Genomic DNA, 22367 nt, shown 5'->3' with positions numbered 1-22367 from the left:
GGAATGAACAAATGATGTGCACCATTTATCATTCAGCAAACAAACGACAATATAGTTGGAAACTTTGGTAAAATTTAATCATTTTCACACAAATCACCCTCAATAATTTAAATTGTTACTGATTTCTTGCAAATGAGGGCATTGCAAGATCTTAAGTGTGGGAAGGGGTTAAATTCTTTCGGATTTTAAAAATTTTTACTTTATACACTTGGTTACCATTAAAAATACTAGTAAAGCAGTAGTTGTATTAGAATCTAGTGCTCTCTGATAAAAAAGAACAGCCCTAGTCTTATATACTGACTACCCAATTCTAGTAAAATTTTTCAATTAAATGAATTCAAATCATGTTTATACATATTTATGAACGATAAAACTAGGTTTTAACACCGAAATTATTGTTACCTCGGAAAGGACATAAATTGAGAAACAAACTAAAATGTTAAAATTCATTTAAAATGGAATAGAGGACGATAAAAAGAAAAATAAAAAGCCAAGTGTGGGAAAATTTACCAAGTTATTTTAAACATATGTCACATATATCTGTAACAAATAACTGAAAATACTTTTACTTTGGACAAAACTAAACTGTTTTACCCGATGAAAGAAAAGAAAAGATGGATCTACACGATGAATCAATTCCATCATTAAAAGGAAGTAAAGTCTTCCGAAAAAGAAACGCGCTTCTTGATTTAGGTCATGAAGTTGTCGTCCAGACCAGCTGTAGGTTGACGAAAAATCTAGAAAAGTCATCACTAAAATCAGCAGGAAATCCACGGACCTCAGCATTAAACAGGGTCGCCAAGTGGTCAGATTTATCCTAACCATGAGAAGGATTTATCTCGTACAATGGGGGGGCACCATGCAAATTAGCTGGATAAGACTAATGAATCAGATCCCCAGAAAGGATAATCTCCTTAAAGATTAAAAATCAGCTTTTAAGACTGATATTACTCAATCCTAGAGATTGACCTTAAAGATTTAGAATTCAAACTCATGGAATTCAATGATATCTAAACTCGAGCTTAAACGAGAAAATATTTTGATCAAAACTACAAACCGATTTGTTTTCTGAAAACCCTATTTTCAATGCGTTCATTACCATTGAACGTAAAATCCTAGGAATTCACCTGGAATTCATTAGGTCACCTGAACTAAATCGGGTGTCAACCGTAAGAACGGTGGTTTCATAACATGGTCAAAGACAGGACTTTGTGCCAAACCGACAAATTATAAGGGTGAGCTTTACTATTGCTCCTACCAAGGATAGTAATTGCGTCCGACACGTTATAGACCATAATCAAAAGCATGTCACGGGACATTGCCTTAACAGTTGCTTGTTCAACGCTTTCCTTTACAACCGGACGGTAGTTTGCCGAAAGGTAATATACGGAACAAGTAAACTGAACGTGTTGCTTTCCAAATACAAGGTTAGCAAGTGGGTGACACAAAACCGCAAGTTTTGAGCTAAAATTTTCAAATTTGAAACCCACCAAACCCACAAAAATATTTTGCAAACACCGGTAAAGGGTTATTCCGGAAAACTTATCTAGGGTAAAAACTAGATTTAATTTTCAAAAGATCAAATGTTTTCATAAAGATCCAATTTCCTTAATGGATCTAAATTTTTATAGTCATGTGGGACTGTAAACCATATCGTTACTACCATTGTTTATACCGCCGTATAGAAATCACTGATGTACAAAGTGTGAAGAATAAAGAAGTGATTCTAGTATTTCAAGACGATATTGCTTGAGGACAAGCAACGCTCAAGTGTGGGAATATTTGATAATGCTAAAAACGAACATATATTTCATAGCATTATTCCTCAAGAAAGACAAGCTTTTAGTTGCAATTGTTCTATTTACAAGTGATATTCGTTTAAATAATAAAAGGTGAAGACAAAAGACAGATTCGACGAATTGAAGACGCAAATGACCAAAAAGCTCAAAAGTACAAAAGACAATCAAAAAGGTTCCAATTATTGATAAGAAACGTCTCTAAATTACAAGAGTACAAGATTCAAAACGCAAAGTACAAAATATAAAATTGTACGCAAGGACGTTCGAAAATCCGGAACCGGGACCAGAGTCAACTCATAACGCTCGACGCAACGGACTAAAAATTACAAGTTAACTATGTATATAAATATAATATAATATATAATTAATTATATTAATTATATATATATTATATATATATATTAAAAACCGTCGGCAGAGAAAACTCCAAGGACTGAGCTGTAAATACTATCTCCGCGACTCGCGGAGTTTGAAGAGCATTTTGCCGCGAGTCGCGGAGCCCCAAAATTCAACTCTGGCTATAAAGCAAACCGAATTCTGATCAAATTTCATATTCTATTTCTATCTCTCTCTCAATATATACGTAATATATATATATAATTTATATTTTAATTTTAATTTTAATTTTAAATCCTAATAATAAGGGTATGTTAGCGAATGTTGTAAGGGTGTAAGTCGAAATTCTGTCCGTGTAACGCTACGCTATTTTTTATCATTGTAAGTTATGTTCAACCTTTTTATATTAATGTCTCGTAGCTAAGTTATTATTATGCTTATTTAAAACGAAGTAATCATGATGTTGGGCTAATTACTAAAATTGGGTAATTGGGCTTTGTACCATAATTGGGGTTTGGACAAAAGAACGACACTTGTGTAAATTAGACTATGGGCTATTAATGGGCTTTATATTTGTTTAACTAAATGAAAGTTTGTTAATGTTAATATAAATATTTACAATTGGGCGTCCCTATAAATTACCATATACACTCGATCGGACACGATGGGCGGGGTATTTATATGTACGAATAATCGTTCATTTAACCAGACACGGGAATGGATTAATAGCCACTAGAATAATTAAAACAGGGGTGAAATTACATTCAAGGGTAATTGGTGTAATTGTTAACAAAGTAGTAAAACCTTGGTTTACACGCAGTCGATAACCTGGTGTATTCATTAAACAAAGTATTAAAACCTTGTTACAATTCGAATCCCCAATTAGTTGGAATATTTAACTTCGGGTATAATAATAATTTGACGAGGACACTCGCACTTTATATTTATGACTGATGGACTGTTATGGACAAAAACCAGATGGACATATTGAATAATCCAGGACAAAGGACAATTAACCCATGGGCATAAAACTAAAATCAACACGTCAAACATCATGATTACGGAAGTTTAAATAAGCATAATTCTTTTATTTCATATTTAATTTCCTTTATTTTATATTTGATTGCACTTCTAATTATCGCACTTTTATTTATTGTTATTTAATCGCACTTTTAATTATCGTACTTTTTAATTATCGCAATTTTATTTTATCGCATTTTTATTATTCGCAATTTCATTATCGTTATTTACTTTATGCTTTAATTTAAGTCTTGTATTTATTTTATATTTTACATTAGATTTTAACTGCGACTAAAGTTTTAAAATCGACAAACCGGTCATTAAACGGTAAAAACCCCCCTTTATAATAATAATATTACTTATATATATATTTGTATTTTTATAAAAGTAAACTAATATAGCGTTGAGCTTTGTTTAAAGATTTCCCTGTGGAACGAACCGGACTTACTAAAAACTACACTACTGTACGATTAGGTACACTGCCTATAAGTGTTGTAGCAAGGTTTAAGTATATCCATTCTATAAATAAATAAATATCTTGTGTAAAATTGTATCGTATTAAATAGTGTTTTCTAATAAAATTTAATAGTATTTTATACCCCTTAGCTTTAACATCATATCTCCAACAAGCGCGTGTCGAACGCTTCGAAACGGTTCGGGCGCTACATGCTTGTCGTATGGACGATACCCAATCGGTTTCATCTTATGTACTCAAGATGAAAAGCCTTATCGATCGTGCTAACCGACTTAACCTAAACATATCCAATGAGTTAGCCACCGATCTTATCCTTAACTCCCTATAAAAAAGGTTTGATCAATTTGTAATTAATTACAATATGAATGGGATGGATAAGAGCATAGGTGAGCTTCACGGTATGCTTAGAACGGTGGAAACTAGCATGGGTAAAAGGGCTTTACCCGTGTTAGCAATCGATCAAGGTGGGTCCAAAAGTAAGACCTCTAAGCCAAAGGTGGCTAAGAGAAAAGGACCCGCCCATCAAGGCAAAGGGAAAGGGAAGTTGGTTACCCCAACCATCAACAAGGCTAAGAAGCAAAAGGTAGCCGAGAAGGCAAACCCCAAGGAAGACCCATGTTTCGGTTGCGGTGAAATGGGTCATTGGAAACGAAACTGTCCGGTTTATCTTAAGGAGTTGAAGGACAAGAGGGATGCAGGGCAAACCTCAGGTAATATATATATGGTATATATAGAGCTTAGTATTACTTCTTCTAATACATGGGTATTAGACACTGGATGTGGAACTCATATTTGCAATTCATTGCAGGGGTTCAAAAGAAGTAGCAAGCAAACGGGAACATCAAGTCTCTACATGGGTAATGGAGCCAAAGTGCCAGTGAAGGCTCAAGGAGACTTTATGTTAAAGCTTCCAAGTGGTTTGGAACTTATTTTGAAAGATGTTTTGTATGCACCCGATTTATGTCGAAACATTATTTCCATTTCCCGTTTGAAACAATGTGGTTTTAATCTTAATTTTGTTAATGATGATATCCATATTTATTTAGATAATGTATTCTATTTCAAGGCTTCACCTTCAAATGGAATTTATGAATTGGTTCATGATGACACATCATCTAGTAGCTCAATGTACCATACAAGCACCAAGAAATTCAAAAGGGATTTGAGTGATTCCTACTTATGGCATTGTCGCCTTGGTCACATAAGCAAGAACCGAATACATACACTTCAAAAGAATGGACTTTTGAAATCAAATGAAATGGATTCGTTTGAAGTATGTGAATCTTGTTTACAAGGCAAGATGACTAAAGCACCTTTTAAAGGGACCTATGAAAGGGCTAAAGATTTATTGGGATTAATACATTCGGATGTATGTGGACCCTTTAAACCCATGACTAGGAATGGTGAAAGATACTTTGTTACTTTCATTGATGACTTTAGTCGTTTCGGATATGTCTACTTATTAAGACATAAGGACGAAACGTTTGAAGCATTCAAAGAATATCAAAACGAAGTACAAAATCAACTCAATAGGACAATTAAGGTACTTCGTACCGATAGAGGAGGTGAATACCTAAGCGATGCCTTCCAAGATCATCTTAGGAGTTGTGGGATTATCTCACAACTTACTCCACCCAGAACACCCCAACTTAATGGAGTTTCCGAAAGGAGGAACCGAACCCTAATGGATATGGTTCGATCTATGATGGCAAGAAGCTCGTTGCCTCTATCATTTTGGGGTTATTGTCTAAGCTCCGCGGCTCGTATTTTAAATATGGCCCCAACCAAGAAAGTGGAACGAACTCCTCACGAGATGTGGTTTGGTAAACCTCCATCTCTATCATACTTAAAGGTATGGGGATGTGAAGCTTATCCTATGCGTTACGTCCCTAATAAGTTGAATGCTCGATCCACGAAGTGTATCTTCATAGGATATCCCAAGGATGATATGGGATACTATTTCTATGATCCATCCGAGCAGAATGTATTTGTTGCTCGGAAGGCGGAATTCCTTGAAACTAAGTTCCTAATGGAAGGAAATAGTGAAAGGAAGATAGATCTTGATGAGGTTCAAGATCAAGTAGATGATACACAATTGGTTGACACTAGCACTCAACATGAAAATGTTGATAGCGATCAAATGGATGATCAAAATACACAAGGCATTCGTAGATCTGGTAGGATTAGCAATCCTCCTGAGAGATATGGGTTTCTCATAGATGGTTGCTATACGGTTGATTTGGATGAACCAACAAACTACCAAGATGCTTTATCAAGGATTGATAAAGATAAATGGCAGGAAGCCATGAACGCCGAGATGCAATCCATGTATGAAAACCAAGTGTGGGAACTTGTTAAGCAACCTCCTAGCTCTAAGCTAGTTGATTGCAAATGGCTTTTCAAAATGAAAACCGACATACATGGAAACTTGGATACATATAAAGCTAGACTTGTAGCAAAAGGTTTCACTCAAACTCAAGGGGTTGATTATGATGAAACTTTCTCGCCAGTGGCAATGCTAACGTCTATTAGGATATTATTTGCCATTGCTGCTCACTACAACTATGAAATATGGCAAATGGATGTCAAAACCGCTTTCCTAAATGGATATCTTATGGAAGATGTCTATATGGTTCAGCCTGAAGGTTTTGTTGATCCAAAATATCCTAAAAGTGTATGCAAGTTAAAGAAGTCAATCTACGGATTGAAACAAGCATCTAGAATGTGGAATCATCGTTTTAATGAGGAAGCCGAGAAATTTGGCTTCATTAAAAATGGTGATGAAGCTTGTGTATATAAGAAAGCTAGTGGGAGCACTATCATGTTCCTTGTACTATATGTGGATGATATATTATTATTTGGGAATGATATTACCACAATGCAAGGAGTCAAAACTTGGCTAAAGAGTTGCTTCTCCATTAAGGATCTTGGAGATGCACAATACATATTGGGGATAGGGATCTATAGGAATAGATCCAAGAGATTGATAGGTTTAAGTCAAAGTACATACATTGATAAAATCTTGAAAAGGTTCAAGATGGAAAACTCCAAGAGAGGTTTGGTACCTATTCAAAAAGGAACCGTTCTCAGTTCATCTCAGTGTCCTACCACGAAAGATGAACAAGAGAGAATGAAGAAAGTCCCATACGCATCTGCTATTGGGTCTATCATGTATGCAATGATATGTACTAGACCGGATGTGTCATGCGCTCTAAGCTTGACAAGTAGATACCAGAATAACCCAGGAAATAGTCATTGGATTGCTGGTAAAAGCATATTGAAATACCTTAGGAGGACTAAGGATATGTTTCTAATATATGGGTCTGGTGAGGAGGAACTCGCTGTAAAAGGTTACGTGGACGCGAGTTTCCAAACTGATCGAGATGACTCTCGATCACAATCCGGTTATGTCTTCATGTTAAATGGTGGTGCGGTCTCTTGAAAGAGTTCAAAACAGGAGGTTGTTGCGTTATCCACTACAGAGTCGGAGTACATTGCCGCCTCACTGGCAGCTCAGGAAGCTGCTTGGATGAAGAAATTCATCGACGACTTAGGAGTGGTCCCTTCCATTCAGGACCCTCTTGAGATCTTTTGTGACAACGAGGGTGCGATTGCTCAAATCAAGGAACCTCGTGCTCATCAAAAGACTCGTCACATTGAGCAGAGATTCAACTACATCAGGGATGAGGTTGAAAAGGGAAAGATATGTATTCACAAAGTTCACACAGATCATAATGTTGCGGATCCACTCACGAAGCTTTTACATGGGCCAAAACATGAGGGACATGTTTGTGCATTAGGGCTTCGATATTCTAGTGATTGGAAATGATCTACTTTATGTATTGTAATGGAACGAATTTGTTCAAACTCATTAATATGATTATGGTTTAATTTATTTTGAGTCATGTTCCTATTTGCATATTTTATCCATGAATAAGCTATTATTCTAAAATCCGTAGTTGATCACATTTGTGGGAACAAGTGTGAGGTTTAGACTATTATGAACTTGGATTGGTATACATTCAAGGACTGAATGTGGGGCAAGGTTGCAACCAAAGTTCATAGATATTTGTGGGACACAAATATTGGAAGACCCGCTCTCAAGATTTACTGTATGGAGCCTTCGTGGTTGATCACATGTAATCTTGAGTAAAGGCGAATATCATTGTATCCTCTGACCTGAGATACATATTGGGTTCTAATATTCACCGAGTATTATGCCTTGATTCTTTCCTTCGCTATTCTGAAATATGGTAGTACATAAGGAAGAACTCAGGTATATTACAAAGTGTATATCTAGGACGTATGTAGTCAAGATGGAATTTGTCCCTCTTATTCGTTGAGAGTCAGATGTCTAAGGCCTGAAAAGTTAAATCTATAAGAGAGTGATCACTCTGTATCTCTTGGATTTAACATGACATCTAGGCTGAAAGGATATAATGAAAGATTCACCTACATATATCAGTTCGAGTAGGGAGCTCGAAAGGGATGATGTTATTGAATGGCACAAAGTCATAACATATTAGGGGTGATGGACGGTGTGTTAGGCTGTATCCATCACTTGCATTAATTTCTTATGTTTCTCGTGCAAGTGGGAGATTGAAGGTATTTCATATGCCCGAGAGACATATTAAATTAACGTGGCTAATATGTTTTGATCCAAGTCGGGTCATACCCAATAACAAGCTTACCGACACCTTATTTGTATTTGATTTTAACGATTGGTTCATTAATCAAATACGCGACATTTGAACTTTAAGAAAAATGGTTTTCTTAAATATTACTTGATGTGTATTTATATAAATTATGGAATAATTTATATAATATGGATTTAATTATTTATAGGTAAATAATTAATAAGTTTATGTTACATTTTATATAAATGGATTATATATATTAAGATGTACATAAATAAAATGGAAGTTTATAAAAGAATTTTATAAAATAAACTAATTCTTTTATAAAACATATTCTATAATATGTGTTGAGTAAGTGGCATTGGAGTCTAAAATACATCCACTTTGACTAGCCATTTGAATGGATACTTGCATTTTCAAGAAGCATAAGTATCTAGGACTTCTTGGAGACTCAACACACTTTGAATACACATCAAAACACTTCAAAAAAAAACTGCATAAACTCTCAAAAACACAGCTGCAGGCCGTGGGGTATTAAGGGGTTTAGAGGGTTCATAATTTGGTTTTTGGAAGCTAAATTCAAGTGTCAACAAACCCTAACCAAAGTACAAAGTGTTGGTGATAAGCTTGGGGTATAATCTCTTGAGGTTTCATCCATTTGAGGCTCCATTCAACATCATCATCTTCATCATTCATTACCTAGCTTGTAATAGGTATAACCTCCTTACTATCTTGTAGTTTGTAAGCATATTTCATAACTTGATCCTAATTGGGATTTAACTTTAATTGGTTAAAGTTTAATATGTTCTAAATTGGTAATTTCATGCTTCCGCTTTTATATGATTCTTAAAAGGTTTTAAGCATTTTGAAACTTGTTAAATCCCAACACCTCTCGCTCCCAAGTAAACTCGGGACCTCTTCGTGCATTCCAACGAACTTTAACGATCGGTATGTTGCTCTGCTTGAGCCGTTTAACTTCACGGTCCATGATCTCGATTGGTTCTTCTATGAATTGTAGTTTCTCGTCAACTTGAATTTCTTCAAGAGGAATGGTGAGGTCTTCCTTTGCAAGACACTTTTTAAGGTTCGAGACGTGAAATGTATTATGTACTCCGGCGAGTTGTTGCGGTAACTCGAGTCGATAAGCTACCGGTCCGATGCGTTCGATAATTTTGAACGGGCCTACATACCTTGGGTTTAGTTTACCCCTTTTTCCAAAATGTATTACACCTTTCCAAGGTGACACCTTTAACATAACCATGTCACCGATCTGAAACTCTAATGGTTTCCTTCGGACATCGGCGTAGCTCTTTTGGCGACTAAGGGCTGTTTTCAATTTCTCCTTGATTTGCACTATCTTCTCAGTAGTTTCATGGATGATCTCGGGTCCAGTTAATTGTCGATCTCCTACTTCGTTCCAACAGATAGGGGATCTACACTTCCTTCCATACAGTGCTTCGAATGGTGCAGCTTTAATGCTCGCATGATAACTATTATTATACGAGAATTCTGCTAATGGTAGATATTTATCCCATCCGTTTCCAAAATCGATCACACATGCCCTAAGCATGTCTTCAAGAGTCTGAATTGTTCTTTCACTCTGCCCGTCAGTTTGCGGATGATACGCGGTACTCATATCCAAACGAGTTCCTAGGGCCTCCTGTAGTGATTGCCAGAACTTTGATGTAAATCTACTATCACAATCGGATATAATGGAAATAGGTATTCCATGCCTTGAAACAATTTCCTTTATGTATAATCGTAATAGTTTCTCCATTCTATCCGTTTCCTTTATAGGCAAGAAATGTGCAGATTTGGTGAGACGATCAACTATTACCCAAATGGTGTCATAACCCCAGGCAGTCTTAGATAATTTTGTGATGAAATCCATGGTAATACCATCCCATTTCCATTCTGGGATTTCTGGTTGTTGAAGTAATCCTGACGGCTTCTGGTGTTCTGCTTTGACTTTGGAACAAGTTAAACATTCCCCAACATATGTTGCAACGTCTATCTTCAGATTAGGCCACCAATAATGCGTCTTAAGATCTTGATACATCTTTCCAACTCCAGGATGTATCGAGTATCTTGTCTTATGTGCCTCATTCAATATTAACTTCCTTAATCCACCCAACTTTGGTACCCAAATACGGTTTGCAAAATATCGAATTCCATCTTCCCGCATAATGAGTTGTTTCCCATATTTCTTCATTATTTCATTTCCTATGTTTTCTTTAGTAAGATCTTCTCGTTGAGCCTCTTTGATTTGTGAGTTGAGATTCATGCGAATTTTTATGTTCATTGCTCGTACTCGAATTGGTTCTCGTTCCTTTCTGCTTAAAGCGTCGGCCACTACATTCGCTTTCCCGGGATGATAGCGAATCTCACAATCGTAGTCGTTTATCAGCTCGACCCACCTACGTTGCCTCATGTTCAGCTGTTTCTGATCGAAAATATGTTGAAGACTTTTAAGATCAGTAAACACAGTGCATCTAACCCCATATAAGTAGTGTCTCCATATCTTCAACGCAAACACGACTGCTCCCAGTTCTAGATCATGCGTCGTATAATTCCGCTCGTGAATCTTTAATTGTCGGGATGCGTATGCAATAACTTTCTTTCGTTACATAAGAACACAACCAAAACCTTGTCGCGAAGCGTCACAATATATTTCAAAATCATCGTTCCCTTCAGGTAACGATAAAATAGGCGCCGTAGTTAACTTCTTCTTCAGTAATTGAAATGCGTTCTCCTGCTCCGAGGTCCATTCGTATTTCTTCCCTTTTTGCGTTAATGCTGTCAACGGCTTAGCTATTCGGGAAAAATCTTGAATAAACCTTCTATAATAACCGGCTAAACCCAAAAATTGGCGTATCTGCATTGGTGTTTTAGGAGTCTCCCATTTTTCAATGGCCTCAATTTTAGCTGGATCAACCTGAATTCCTTTGCTACTAACAACGTGACCAAGAAATTGCACTTCTTTCAACCAGAAAGCACACTTAGAAAATTTAGCGTATAGCTGTTCTTTTCTCAACAACTCTAATATTAACCTTAAATGCTGCTCATGCTCTTGCTCACTCTTGGAATAGATAAGAATGTCATCAGTGAAAACAATAACAAACTTATCTAAATATAGACTACAAACTCGATTCATGAGGTCCATGAATACAGCTGGCGCATTCGTCAATCCAAACGGCATGACCAAAAATTCGTAATGACCGTAACGTGTCCGAAAAGCAGTTTTCGGTATATCTTCTTCTTTGACGCGTAATTGATGATAGCCCGATCTTAGATCAATTTTCGAGTACACACATGATCCTTGGAGTTGATCAAATAAGTCGTCAATTCTCGGTAGCGGATACCGATTTTTGATAGTTAACTTATTTAATTCACGATAATCTATACACATCCTAAAAGATCCATCTTTCTTTTTAACAAATAGAATCGGAGCTCCCCACGGTGAAGTACTTGGTCGTATGAATCCACGATCCAGTAATTCTTTTAACTGACTCTGAAGTTCTTTTAACTCGGACGGTGCAAGTCTATATGGAGCACGGGCAACTGGTGCAGCTCCTGGTACTAAATCTATTTGAAATTCTACAGATCTAAATGGAGGTAATCCCGGCAACTCTTCCGGAAAAACTTCAGGAAAATCTCTTGCCACAGGCACGTCGTTGATGCACTTCTCTTTTTCTTTCTTTTCGACTTTATTAACATGTGCTAGAATAGCATAACATCCCTTTTCTAAACACTTCTTGGCTTTCAAACAGTTAATGAGTTTTAGCTTTGAGTTACCCTTCTCTCCATAAATCATCACCGGCATTTTATCCTTAAAAGGAATGCGAATTGCCTTCTTGGCACACACAACTTTAGCTCCTACTTTGGACATCCAGTCCATGCCGACTATTACATCAAAACTTCCTAATTCTACGGGTATCAAATCAATCTTAAATGTTTCTCCGGCTAAATTTGTTTTACAATCACGGCAAATTTTATCGGCTTTAATTAGTTTACCATTAGCTAACTCAATCATGTACTTAGCATCTAGAGGTAATGATGAACAATTCAATTTAGCGTGAAAGTTTCTACACACGTAACTTCTATCAGCACCAGTATCAAATATAATAGATGCGGATAAGTTATTAATGGTAAACGTACCCGTAACAAGCTCCGGGTCTTCACACGCCTCTCTAGCATTAATAACAAATGCTCTTCCTCGTGCAGATCCATTATTCTTCTCTGGATTCGGACACTGGCTCTTATAATGACCCTGTTTTCCACACCCATAACAAGTAATGGTAGCCAAAGCAGTTCTATTTGCATTGGTGGCAGGAGTCTTGGTACCATTTGTATTTGTAACGAGAGCCCTACAATCTTCAGCAAGATGACCCTTTCGATTACATTTGTTGCATACCACATTACAGTAGCCAGAGTGATTTTTGTGGCATCGGTTACATAAAGGATTTTGTCCTTTGTAACCAAAGCTTAAACCACTACCCGCACCTTGCGTGATTTCTTGTTTCTTAAAAGATTGTTGTTGGTTACTTCGATCATAATTTTCATTCCACTTTCTTTTGTTACCTGATACCTTCACATCAGTATTGGATACTTTCTTATCCATGATGACCTGATCCATTAGTTCGTTTGCCATGGTTATAGTTTCATGAATTGTCTTAGGTTTCGATGCTGTAACATTTGCCTTGACCTTTTTGGGCAAACCATCTTTGTACATTTCAATCTTCCGTTCTTCGGTTGGAACCAATTCAGAACATAGCAAAACTAATTCCATGAATCGCTAGTTGTAGTTGGTGATTTCAGTACCAACAACCTTCAGGCTTCGTAATTCATCTTCCAACTTCCTAACCTCGTTCCTTGGACAATACTCGTTGATTAACATTGTTTTGAATTCTTCCCATGGAGTATCATAAGCTACATCTCCTCCTACAGCCTTCACAAAATTTTTCCACCACGTGAGTGCACTATCTTGTAAATTGCACGATGAATACTTGGTCATGTCCTTTTCAACACAACCACTGATTTTAAACACAGTCTCCATCTTTTCTATCCACCGGGTTAAACCGATCGGTCCTTCTGTTTCACTGAATGATGAGGGCTTGCAAGCTTGAAAAGTTTTGTAGGTGCATCCTACACGAGGATTTGGGTTAACTGCAGCAGCTCTTGCAACCTCGACCCATAACATTTTGTCATTCACTCGCTGGTTGATGAATTCCTCGACTTCTTGTTCCGTCATTCGATTCAATCGTGCCATATTCTTCTATAAGAATGAAAAGAAAATAATTATTCACATGGAATATTATAGATGTAGTGTATATTTACAGTACATTATAGCTTATTAATAATATGAACCAGGTATTATTATAAAAGCCTTTTCTTCTTATTAGCGTTTTATAATTATATCTAGGGTAGTACCTACCCGTTAATGTCCATACTTAATAGCTTAGTACAGAACCAATTACTACCATCTAAATAATACTTAACCATGGAAAATTATTGCATTTCATACTTCACTATTTTACATATGCTTATCTTACATCGAACATTAAGCAAACCACACTAATAATATTATACAAAACATTATATGATCCCATGGTTTAATACGGCAGCGCATCGTTTGGTCTATTTTCTAGGACGTTTAGGTTCAAAGAATCGCTTAACGCTTATCCTGGCTGTCTGCCTATATTTTGGCTGTGGGGCTGAAGAACTGGATGCCGGGATAGAACGAATAGGAATAACTGGAATAGGGGTGGTAGTGTCTAGTGGAGTTGGTGCCACATCATCCTCACTAAACTCGAGATTTGAATTTTCTAATTCATTAGCCTTTCGTTTCTTTCCTAGTTCGAACTTGTCTTTCGTAATTTCCTGTATTTCTTCCTCGGGTTCACTTTCCTCCTCGGGTTCACTTTCCGGGTTCTCTATAGTCGGTTCATCTGGAATTTGTGAGTCTTCCCCAAAGATATTATTTTCGTCATCGGATAGGTTAATGATTGGAACACCATCTGAAGATTCTGGTTCGGAGTCGCTGAATGTGATAACAAGTTTTGAGCCCGACATCTATCACACAACAACTAACCCATTAGTACTACATAATATTTACATATAAATTTTAACCAGCAATGATAAGCAATGGTTTTTAAATCAGACCCGGTCAAAGTCCAGACTTACTAATGTATCCTAATGACTTATCAGTTAGACACACTAATGCAAACCTGGTTCGCTAAGACCACCGCTCTGATACCACATGTCATAACCCGTCCTTAACCTTAAGAACGAGTTAGATAACGTATGATTTCATTGCGAGGTATTGACCTCTATATGCGACATTTTTAAAAGAACAACTGCATTTATTTTACATTACAAACCATAACTCTTATTTTAATACAAGCTTTAGACAATAAAAAGATGATTATCATTTAGCGATAATCTTAGACTTACAAACTTTATATGTGATGATAACAATACGATTTCTAGCATATTTTACATTACAAATCCTCCGATATGCAGTTTTATTTTTGACACAAATATGCATACTCAAGATCTTGTTTAAATTCAACATGTTGCAGCGGAAGCTTCTAATTATCACCTGAGAATGAACATGCTTAAAACGTCAACATAAAGTTGGTGAGATATAGGTTTAATGCCGGCAGCGTTATAAATATAGACCACAAGATTTCATATATAAACATTTTAATAAAAATATTCTAAGTGGTTGAGCACTTGGTAACCATACTTAACATTTAATCACGTCGCATATTCCCTTTATTATGAAATCTTACTACACCGTACCAAGTGTAGTCACGAAACGAAGTACTGTGCAACCGTTGAATACTGGTCGTCCAGTCCGGTTGGGGTTGTCAGGCCCGATAGATCTATCAACAGGATTCGCGTTTACAATACCACTGTAAATAGTAGTTACCAAGCTACAGGGAAGTATGCCAGTGGTACAACTCAACGTAGAATATATTTTTCAGTTACTTGTGTCCATATCGTAAAACATAAAATACATGTATTCTCATCCCGAAATATTTAGAGTTTAAAAGTGGGACTATATACTCACTTTTGCCTTGAAGATATATATATTTTGACTTGGTCTCCGGTTGATATCACGAACCTATCCATATATAATATATCAATATATTTTCATTTTAAACAATCGTCACGTATATATACTTATAATACTTTTAATGTCTTCTTAGTCCGTAGTTAGCAATTCAATTTTAATGGTTCATATTTAGGTGTTCAATAAATAAATAAAACCCCCATCGAAATAAATAAAACCCCCATCATATTTGTATTGGTCGGGATTAATCTTGACCCATGGTACCTATATTGTCAAGAAAACGTATTGCGTACAATCATGGAATCTTATGATTAATCTTCTCGTATAGTTTATGGGTGATCCTGAAATATATAAAATTAAATTATGAGTACATATATATAAAATATCATGTTATTTTAGAAAGATGTGATTTATTTAATTTTTCTCCAATTATTTTCGTGGCAAAACTAGTTTTGGATATCCGATCTTGTTTTAGTCATAGTTTCTTCGTTACAACTCCGTTTTCGTTGGTTCAACTTGCCACTTCCTTGGATCGAGTCCTTCTTTAAGAATATGAATTGTAAATACCTTAGTTTGTATTCGAAATCACAGGTCATAGGTCAAACTTTGGTGAAACTTATGAAGTTGATCATTTTCCATCATGTAAACAACCTTAAATGATTATTTTTCTAAAAATACTTATACTTTGAGTTAAATCATGAAGTTTTTATGTGTTAACATATTCATAGTAAATATCAATTTTACAGAAAATAAGCCTCCAATTCAAATTTCAAAATAGTTTTTAATTATCCAACCCAAAACAGCCCCCGGTTGCACTCCGACGTCGTAAATTCAGTTTTTAAGGTGTTCTTTGAAAAACCAAGTTATACTTTGTTAAATTAGCATTTATTTATGATATATTACAGGTCTTGAAGTATTTTAAAAGTTAAGTTAGAAGGATCTATTTAGTTTGCAAACAAGTTTGAAATCATTCAAACTATGTTCTTGTTGTTAAAATTGTATACCATAAAATAAGATAGCTATATATATATGAATCGAATAAGGTTATGAACAAAGTTACTACCTCAAGTTACTTGGACAAGATTGCTGTAAAAGAGAAGTAAAAACCTAGAACCAAAAGAGTGATGGAGTTGAATGAAAGATTGGAAGTAAACTTGTGTTCTTGGAAGGATTCTTGAAGTGTTTTTGTAAGGGTTTTCTTATGGTGATTAAGTGATGTTTTTGAAGCTAGATCCTCATGGTTGTGAGCTGAGATGGTTAAGGTGTTTAAGACTCATAGGTGTGTGTGTATTTAGCTAGAAAATTGAAGTAAAAATGAATCAAAATGATGATCCCCCCATGGTCCTTAAAAACGTGAATCAAAGGAAACAAGGACAAGATTTTAGGTTGTTCTTTTGTGCAATTTGTCATACTTGCTTCCAAATTCAATTACCTTATACCTAGGGAATGAACAAGGGCTGGTTGGTGGTGATTTGATGTGTATATACCAATAGTAAATACGTATAGAAGCTAGGTATGATACGGGTACATATACTCTAGATATACGTATAGAATTCTTGTGAAAACGGAATGAGAATTCAAATATAGCTATCTTTTGTGAATATACTTATATGGTTTTATGTATTTAAGTCCTTAAAAAGTGATTAAATACATTATATATACGATATATGTATAAACATTATAGGTTATAAGTATTTATATCAAAAAAACGTTACTTAAAGTTATCGTTTTGAAAACTTAAGTTAGTAGTTTCAAAATATATTTATAACTTATTGTTATTAATACAAAATGAGATATTAAAACATCCTTAGATCATGTTAAATATGTATATATACATATATATACACAAACGTATAATTATCATATGTTATATAGTTCGTGATATCATCGGTCAAACTAGACGGTCAAACGTTGTGTAAATCTCTTTTCAAAAACATAAGTCTCAACAATTTGGGTTGCTTATCATGTTGGTAAGGTTTAATTTATGTAAATATTAATTTTATAAGTATAGATCGATCGAAAAAGTCCGGGTCATTACACTATGGTTGTTCCGAAATATATATAGATGTGTCGACATGATAGGTCGAAACATTGTATATGTGTATATGGTATCTCAAGATTACATAATATACAATACAAGTTGATTAAGTTATGGTTGGAATAGATTTGTTACCAATTTTCACGTAGCTAAAATGAGAAAAATTATCCAATCTTGTTTTACCCATAACTTCTTCATTTTAAATCCGTTTTGAGTGAATCAAATTGCTATGGTTTCATATTGAACTCTATTTTATGAATCTAAACAAAAAAAGTATAGGTTTATAGTCATAAAAATAAGTTACAAGTCATTTTTGTAAAGGTAGTTATTTCAGTCGAAAGAACGACGTCTAGATGACCATTTTAGAAAACATACTTCCACTTTGAGTTTAACCATAATTTTTGGATATAGTTTCATGTTCATAATAAAAATCATTTTCCCAGAATAACAACTTTTAAATCAAAGTTTATCATAGTTTTTAATTAACTAACCCAAAACAGCCCGCGGTGTTACTACGACGGCGTAAATCCAGTTTTACGGTGTTTTTCGTAAGGAACAAGTTCGGGTCACTACATCAACCTCAATATATTTCTCTAACTATGTGAAGAATCAACATCAGGTTTCAAGTCCCAAAAGTTATTATGACTCAACTTATAAGAATGCATCCATTTTGACCAAAGTGAGTCTTTTTTATTTAAAATGTTCCACACATATCTGGATATCAAAGATTTGTTCCAATCATGAATGTTCCTTATACCCAAGCCACCTTGATCTTTTGAGTGGCATACATCAGACCAAGCAACCTTAGGAAAGCCCCTTTTACCATCATAACCACCCCATAAAAAATTCCTCATCAGCCTTTCAATATCAATAACCACACACTTTGGCAAGACAAGCATAGAAATCCAATACACTTGCAAAGAACATAAAACAGATTTAATTAACTGTAGTCTTCCAGCAAATGATAAAGATTTGGACTTCCAATCAAGTAATCTCTTCTTAACAGTGTCAATCAAAGGATGACAATCCTTATATTTAAGTCCTGTGGCAATCAAAGGCAGCCCTAAATACTTGACAGGAAACTTATCAACAACAAAAGGCATCACTTCCATAATATCATTCTTAACCTCTTTAGTTATATTACCAAAGAAGGTTGTGCTCTTAGCAAGACTTGGCTTCAAACCAGAATAATCACCAAACTCATCAAGAGCCTTCTTTAATAAATGCACAAAATGCTTATCACTTTTACAGAACATCAGTAGGTCATCAGCAAAGCACAAATGAGTTAATTCCATTTTAGCACATTGAGGATAATATATAAAATTACCATCTTCCCTAATATTCCTTTTAACACATAAAGTTAAGATTTCCATCACCATAGTAAACAAATAGGGAGATAGAGGATCACCCTGCCTCAAACCCCTTTGACCCTTAAAATACCCATGAAAATCACCATTAACAGAAATCATAAAAGAAGGAGTACTAACACAAGCCATTAGCCATTCAACCATTTTAGGATGAAACCCAAAATAAGTCAAAATAGCATTTAAAAAACTCCAATCCACAGTATCATAAGCCTTCTGTATATCAATTTTAAAAGAGCATCTATTTCTTCCCCTCTGCCAATTATACCCTTTCATCAACTCTTGAGCCAAAAGGACATTATCACTGATTTGCCTATTTGGAATAAAAGCAGACTGATTCATGTCAACAATACTATCAAGACTAGACTTAATCCTATTAGCAAGAATCTTACTAATGAGTTTATATAAGACATTGCAACAGGATATAGGTCTTAAGTCACTAACAGCTCTAGGGCAGTCACTCTTAGGCACCAAAGCAATACATGTAGCATTAACCTCTGTAAGAAGTTTACCATTCCAGAAGAAGTCATCTATAGCTTTAAAAAGATCATCACAAATAATACTTCAAGAAGCTTTAAAAAATCTAGCATTAAAGCCATCTGGCCCAGGAGACTTCCCATCATCAATATCCCACAGAGCCCTCTTAAGTTCATCCATATCCAGTCTTCTAACCATAAAATTAGCAGCATCAATAGGCAGTTTCTTTAAAAATAAAGTTTCAGGCATCATGATAGCATTAACATCCACCCTTCTTCCCAAAACATTTTCAAAATGCTTCACAAACTGAGCAGGAACCTCATTTCCCACAAACCTATTACCCTCCAAATCTTCCACAGCTTCAACTCTTGATCTATTAGCCCTACCTTTAATCACTTTATGAAAATAGGAAGTATTAGCATCACCTTCTTTAAGCCATAACACCTTACTTTTCTGGATAAGAACCTTCTCTTCTTTAATCAAAGCATCTTTATATGCCTTAAAATAAGCACATTCTTCAAACCTCAACTCTTCATTATCAGGATCTTGATAAACTGCAGCTTGAATAGCATCCAGCTCAGCCTTCAAAGAAACAACATTCTTATGAACATTACCCTTCATTCTACTCAATAACCTCATCTTCTTCTTCATATGCTTTAACCTAGTCACAACTGAGAACATCTTGTAACCAGGCACCTGCATACTCCATACATCTTCAACCATCTGTAAAAATTCAGGTTTATCTGCTAAATGATTTGCAAACCTAAAAGGACTAGGTTTTCTTTTCATCACATTTGGAATATGAATCATTGCAGGGCAATGATCAGATAGACCACAAGGCATAAAATCAACAAAAGCCCTTGGGAACTTGTCAACAAAACCACAATTACCAAAGACCCTATCCAGTTTCTTCAATACACCTTTATTTGGACCTAAAGCATGTTTCTTTTGAATCCAAGTATACTGAAAACCAGTAGAGTTAATATCTTCATAAAGTCTCTAAACTGCTGCATTTGGTAAGTAACCACGGAAGAACCATTAGAATTATCCTCAGGGTTCAAGCTTACATTAAAATCACCCACAATAATCTAAGGATTATCTGCAACAACACCTCTTAAGACAACAAGATCACCCCAAAGCTTCTTTCTCAATTCATTGTTATTGTGAGCATAAACAAAGGAACAGAAAAACCTCTTCCCACTATTGTGCTGTACAATAAGACAATGAACAACTTGATCACTATGAAATAGAACATCACATGCAACATCATTCTGGTCCCATGCTATCAATACTCTAGTTCCACTACTGCAACTAGAAGCATTGGAAGCCCAATGCCAATTACCAAAAACCTTACTAGCAACATTACCAATATTCTTAGCCAGGGTCCTGGTTTCAAGAACACCAATAACACTATAACCACTAGAGTGAATTAAATTACTAACTTCTACTTGTTTAGGTTGCTCACTAAGCCCCCTAATGTTCCAACAGGCTGCTTTAAACATTGGAAACAGCTTTAGTGGTTGGACTGTCTTCCACAGACACATCCATATCATTACTCTTATCATCACCCTTCATCATAATAGCAGTAGCATCATCTTCAGATTCTACATCATCTTCAGAGATAACTTCAATACCATCATCAAGGTCCAAAGGAACACCCTTCTTCTCACACATTGCCTTTAGATACTTTCTATCTTCAATAGACCAATTCAAAAGAGTTTTATGGTCAGGTAACTTATCTTTATGAACAAACTTGTTAATAAAACCCTATCTAGAGTTCCATAACTGCCATTGTTCATCAAAATCATCATTAAAAGCATCTTGAACAGGATCCACCCTTTGTAAAATAGAAAACTTATTAGAAGTCTCAACTTTCTTTTTGCCATAATCCACCTTCTTAACCTCTTTTGCCTTTAGAGCCTCTACATTCTTCTGCACATGAGCTTTGCTTGAAACATTACCCTTATCACCATTACCTTTTGAAACATTACCACCTTTAGATGACTGGCCATTATCATTACCCTTTGAAGACTTACTCTTTGCAGACTCACCAATCTTAACACCAGAAGATGAAATATCCTTTTTGTTGAAAAATGACTTTTGGGGACCCATAGAACCTGTAGCACCCTTAAAAGCAACACCAGCATCAACTTTCTTACCCTCTACCTTATCATTACTAGCATTATCCCTCTGCAAAATCTTAGGAGGATTAATAAACTATTTTTGACCACCAAAAGCAGGCTTAACCCCACCACTACTACTAGCATTAGAACTTCTATTGAAAGGAGGTGGTTTGACCAGGGTACTACCACTTGCATCTTTAATAACCCTATTCCTTCTGCCCATAACTTGCCAACCATCATCATCATTGTCTTTCTTATTAGCAACCTTAGCAGCTGTAGTGACCCGAACTTTTCCATGTTTATATATATTAATTGAGATTGATATTTACATGATTAAATGTTTCCAACATGTTAAGCAATCAAACTTGTTAAGACTTGATTAATTGAAATATGTTTCATATAGACAATTGACCACCCAAGTTGACCGGTGATTCACGAACGTTAAAACTTGTAAAAACTATATGATGACATATATATGGATATATATATATAGTTAACATGATACTATGATAAGTAAACATATCATTAAGTATATTAACAATTAACTACATATGTAAAAACAAGACTACTAACTTAATGATTTTTAAACGAGACATATATTTAACGATTATCGTTGTAAAGACATTTAATGTATATATATCATATTAATAGATATTCATACATGATAATATCATGATAATATAATAATTTAAAATCTCATTTGATATTATAAACATTGGGTTAACAACATTTAACAAGATCGTTAACCTAAAGGTTTCAAAACAACACTTACATGTAACGACTAACGATGACTTAACGACTCAGTTAAAATGTATATACATGTAGTGTTTTAATATGTATTTATACACTTTTGAAAGATTTCAATACACTTATCAAAATACTTCTACTTAACAAAAATGCTTACAATTACATCCTCGTTCAGTTTCATCAACAATTCTACTCGTATGCACCCGTATTCGTACTCATACAATACACAGCTTTTAGATGTAAGTACTATTGGTATACACACTCCAATGATCA

The 22367-nt window shown here is 35.3% G+C and overlaps 1 protein-coding gene across 1 annotated transcript in view; it reads right to left on the bottom strand.

Moving 5' to 3' along the window:
- LOC139872656 (uncharacterized) overlaps positions 1 to 20898 on the bottom strand; it is a 96059-nt gene extending 75161 nt beyond the window's left edge. Inside the window, exons 1-4 of the mRNA XM_071860577.1 lie at positions 20765 to 20898; positions 20346 to 20610; positions 19344 to 20187; positions 17982 to 19244 (exon numbers count right to left, since the gene is read on the bottom strand). Of these exons, the coding sequence (XP_071716678.1) occupies positions 17982 to 19244; positions 19344 to 20187; positions 20346 to 20610; positions 20765 to 20898 (2506 nt within the window). The remainder of the gene's footprint in view (positions 1 to 17981; positions 19245 to 19343; positions 20188 to 20345; positions 20611 to 20764) is intronic.
- Between the last annotated feature and the right edge of the window lie 1469 nt (positions 20899 to 22367).

The sequence above is a fragment of the Rutidosis leptorrhynchoides genome, chromosome 10, assembly GCF_046630445.1.
Source record: "Rutidosis leptorrhynchoides isolate AG116_Rl617_1_P2 chromosome 10, CSIRO_AGI_Rlap_v1, whole genome shotgun sequence".
Lineage (NCBI taxonomy): Eukaryota > Viridiplantae > Streptophyta > Magnoliopsida > Asterales > Asteraceae > Rutidosis > Rutidosis leptorrhynchoides.
This window is presented reverse-complemented; position numbering and strand designations above follow the sequence as displayed.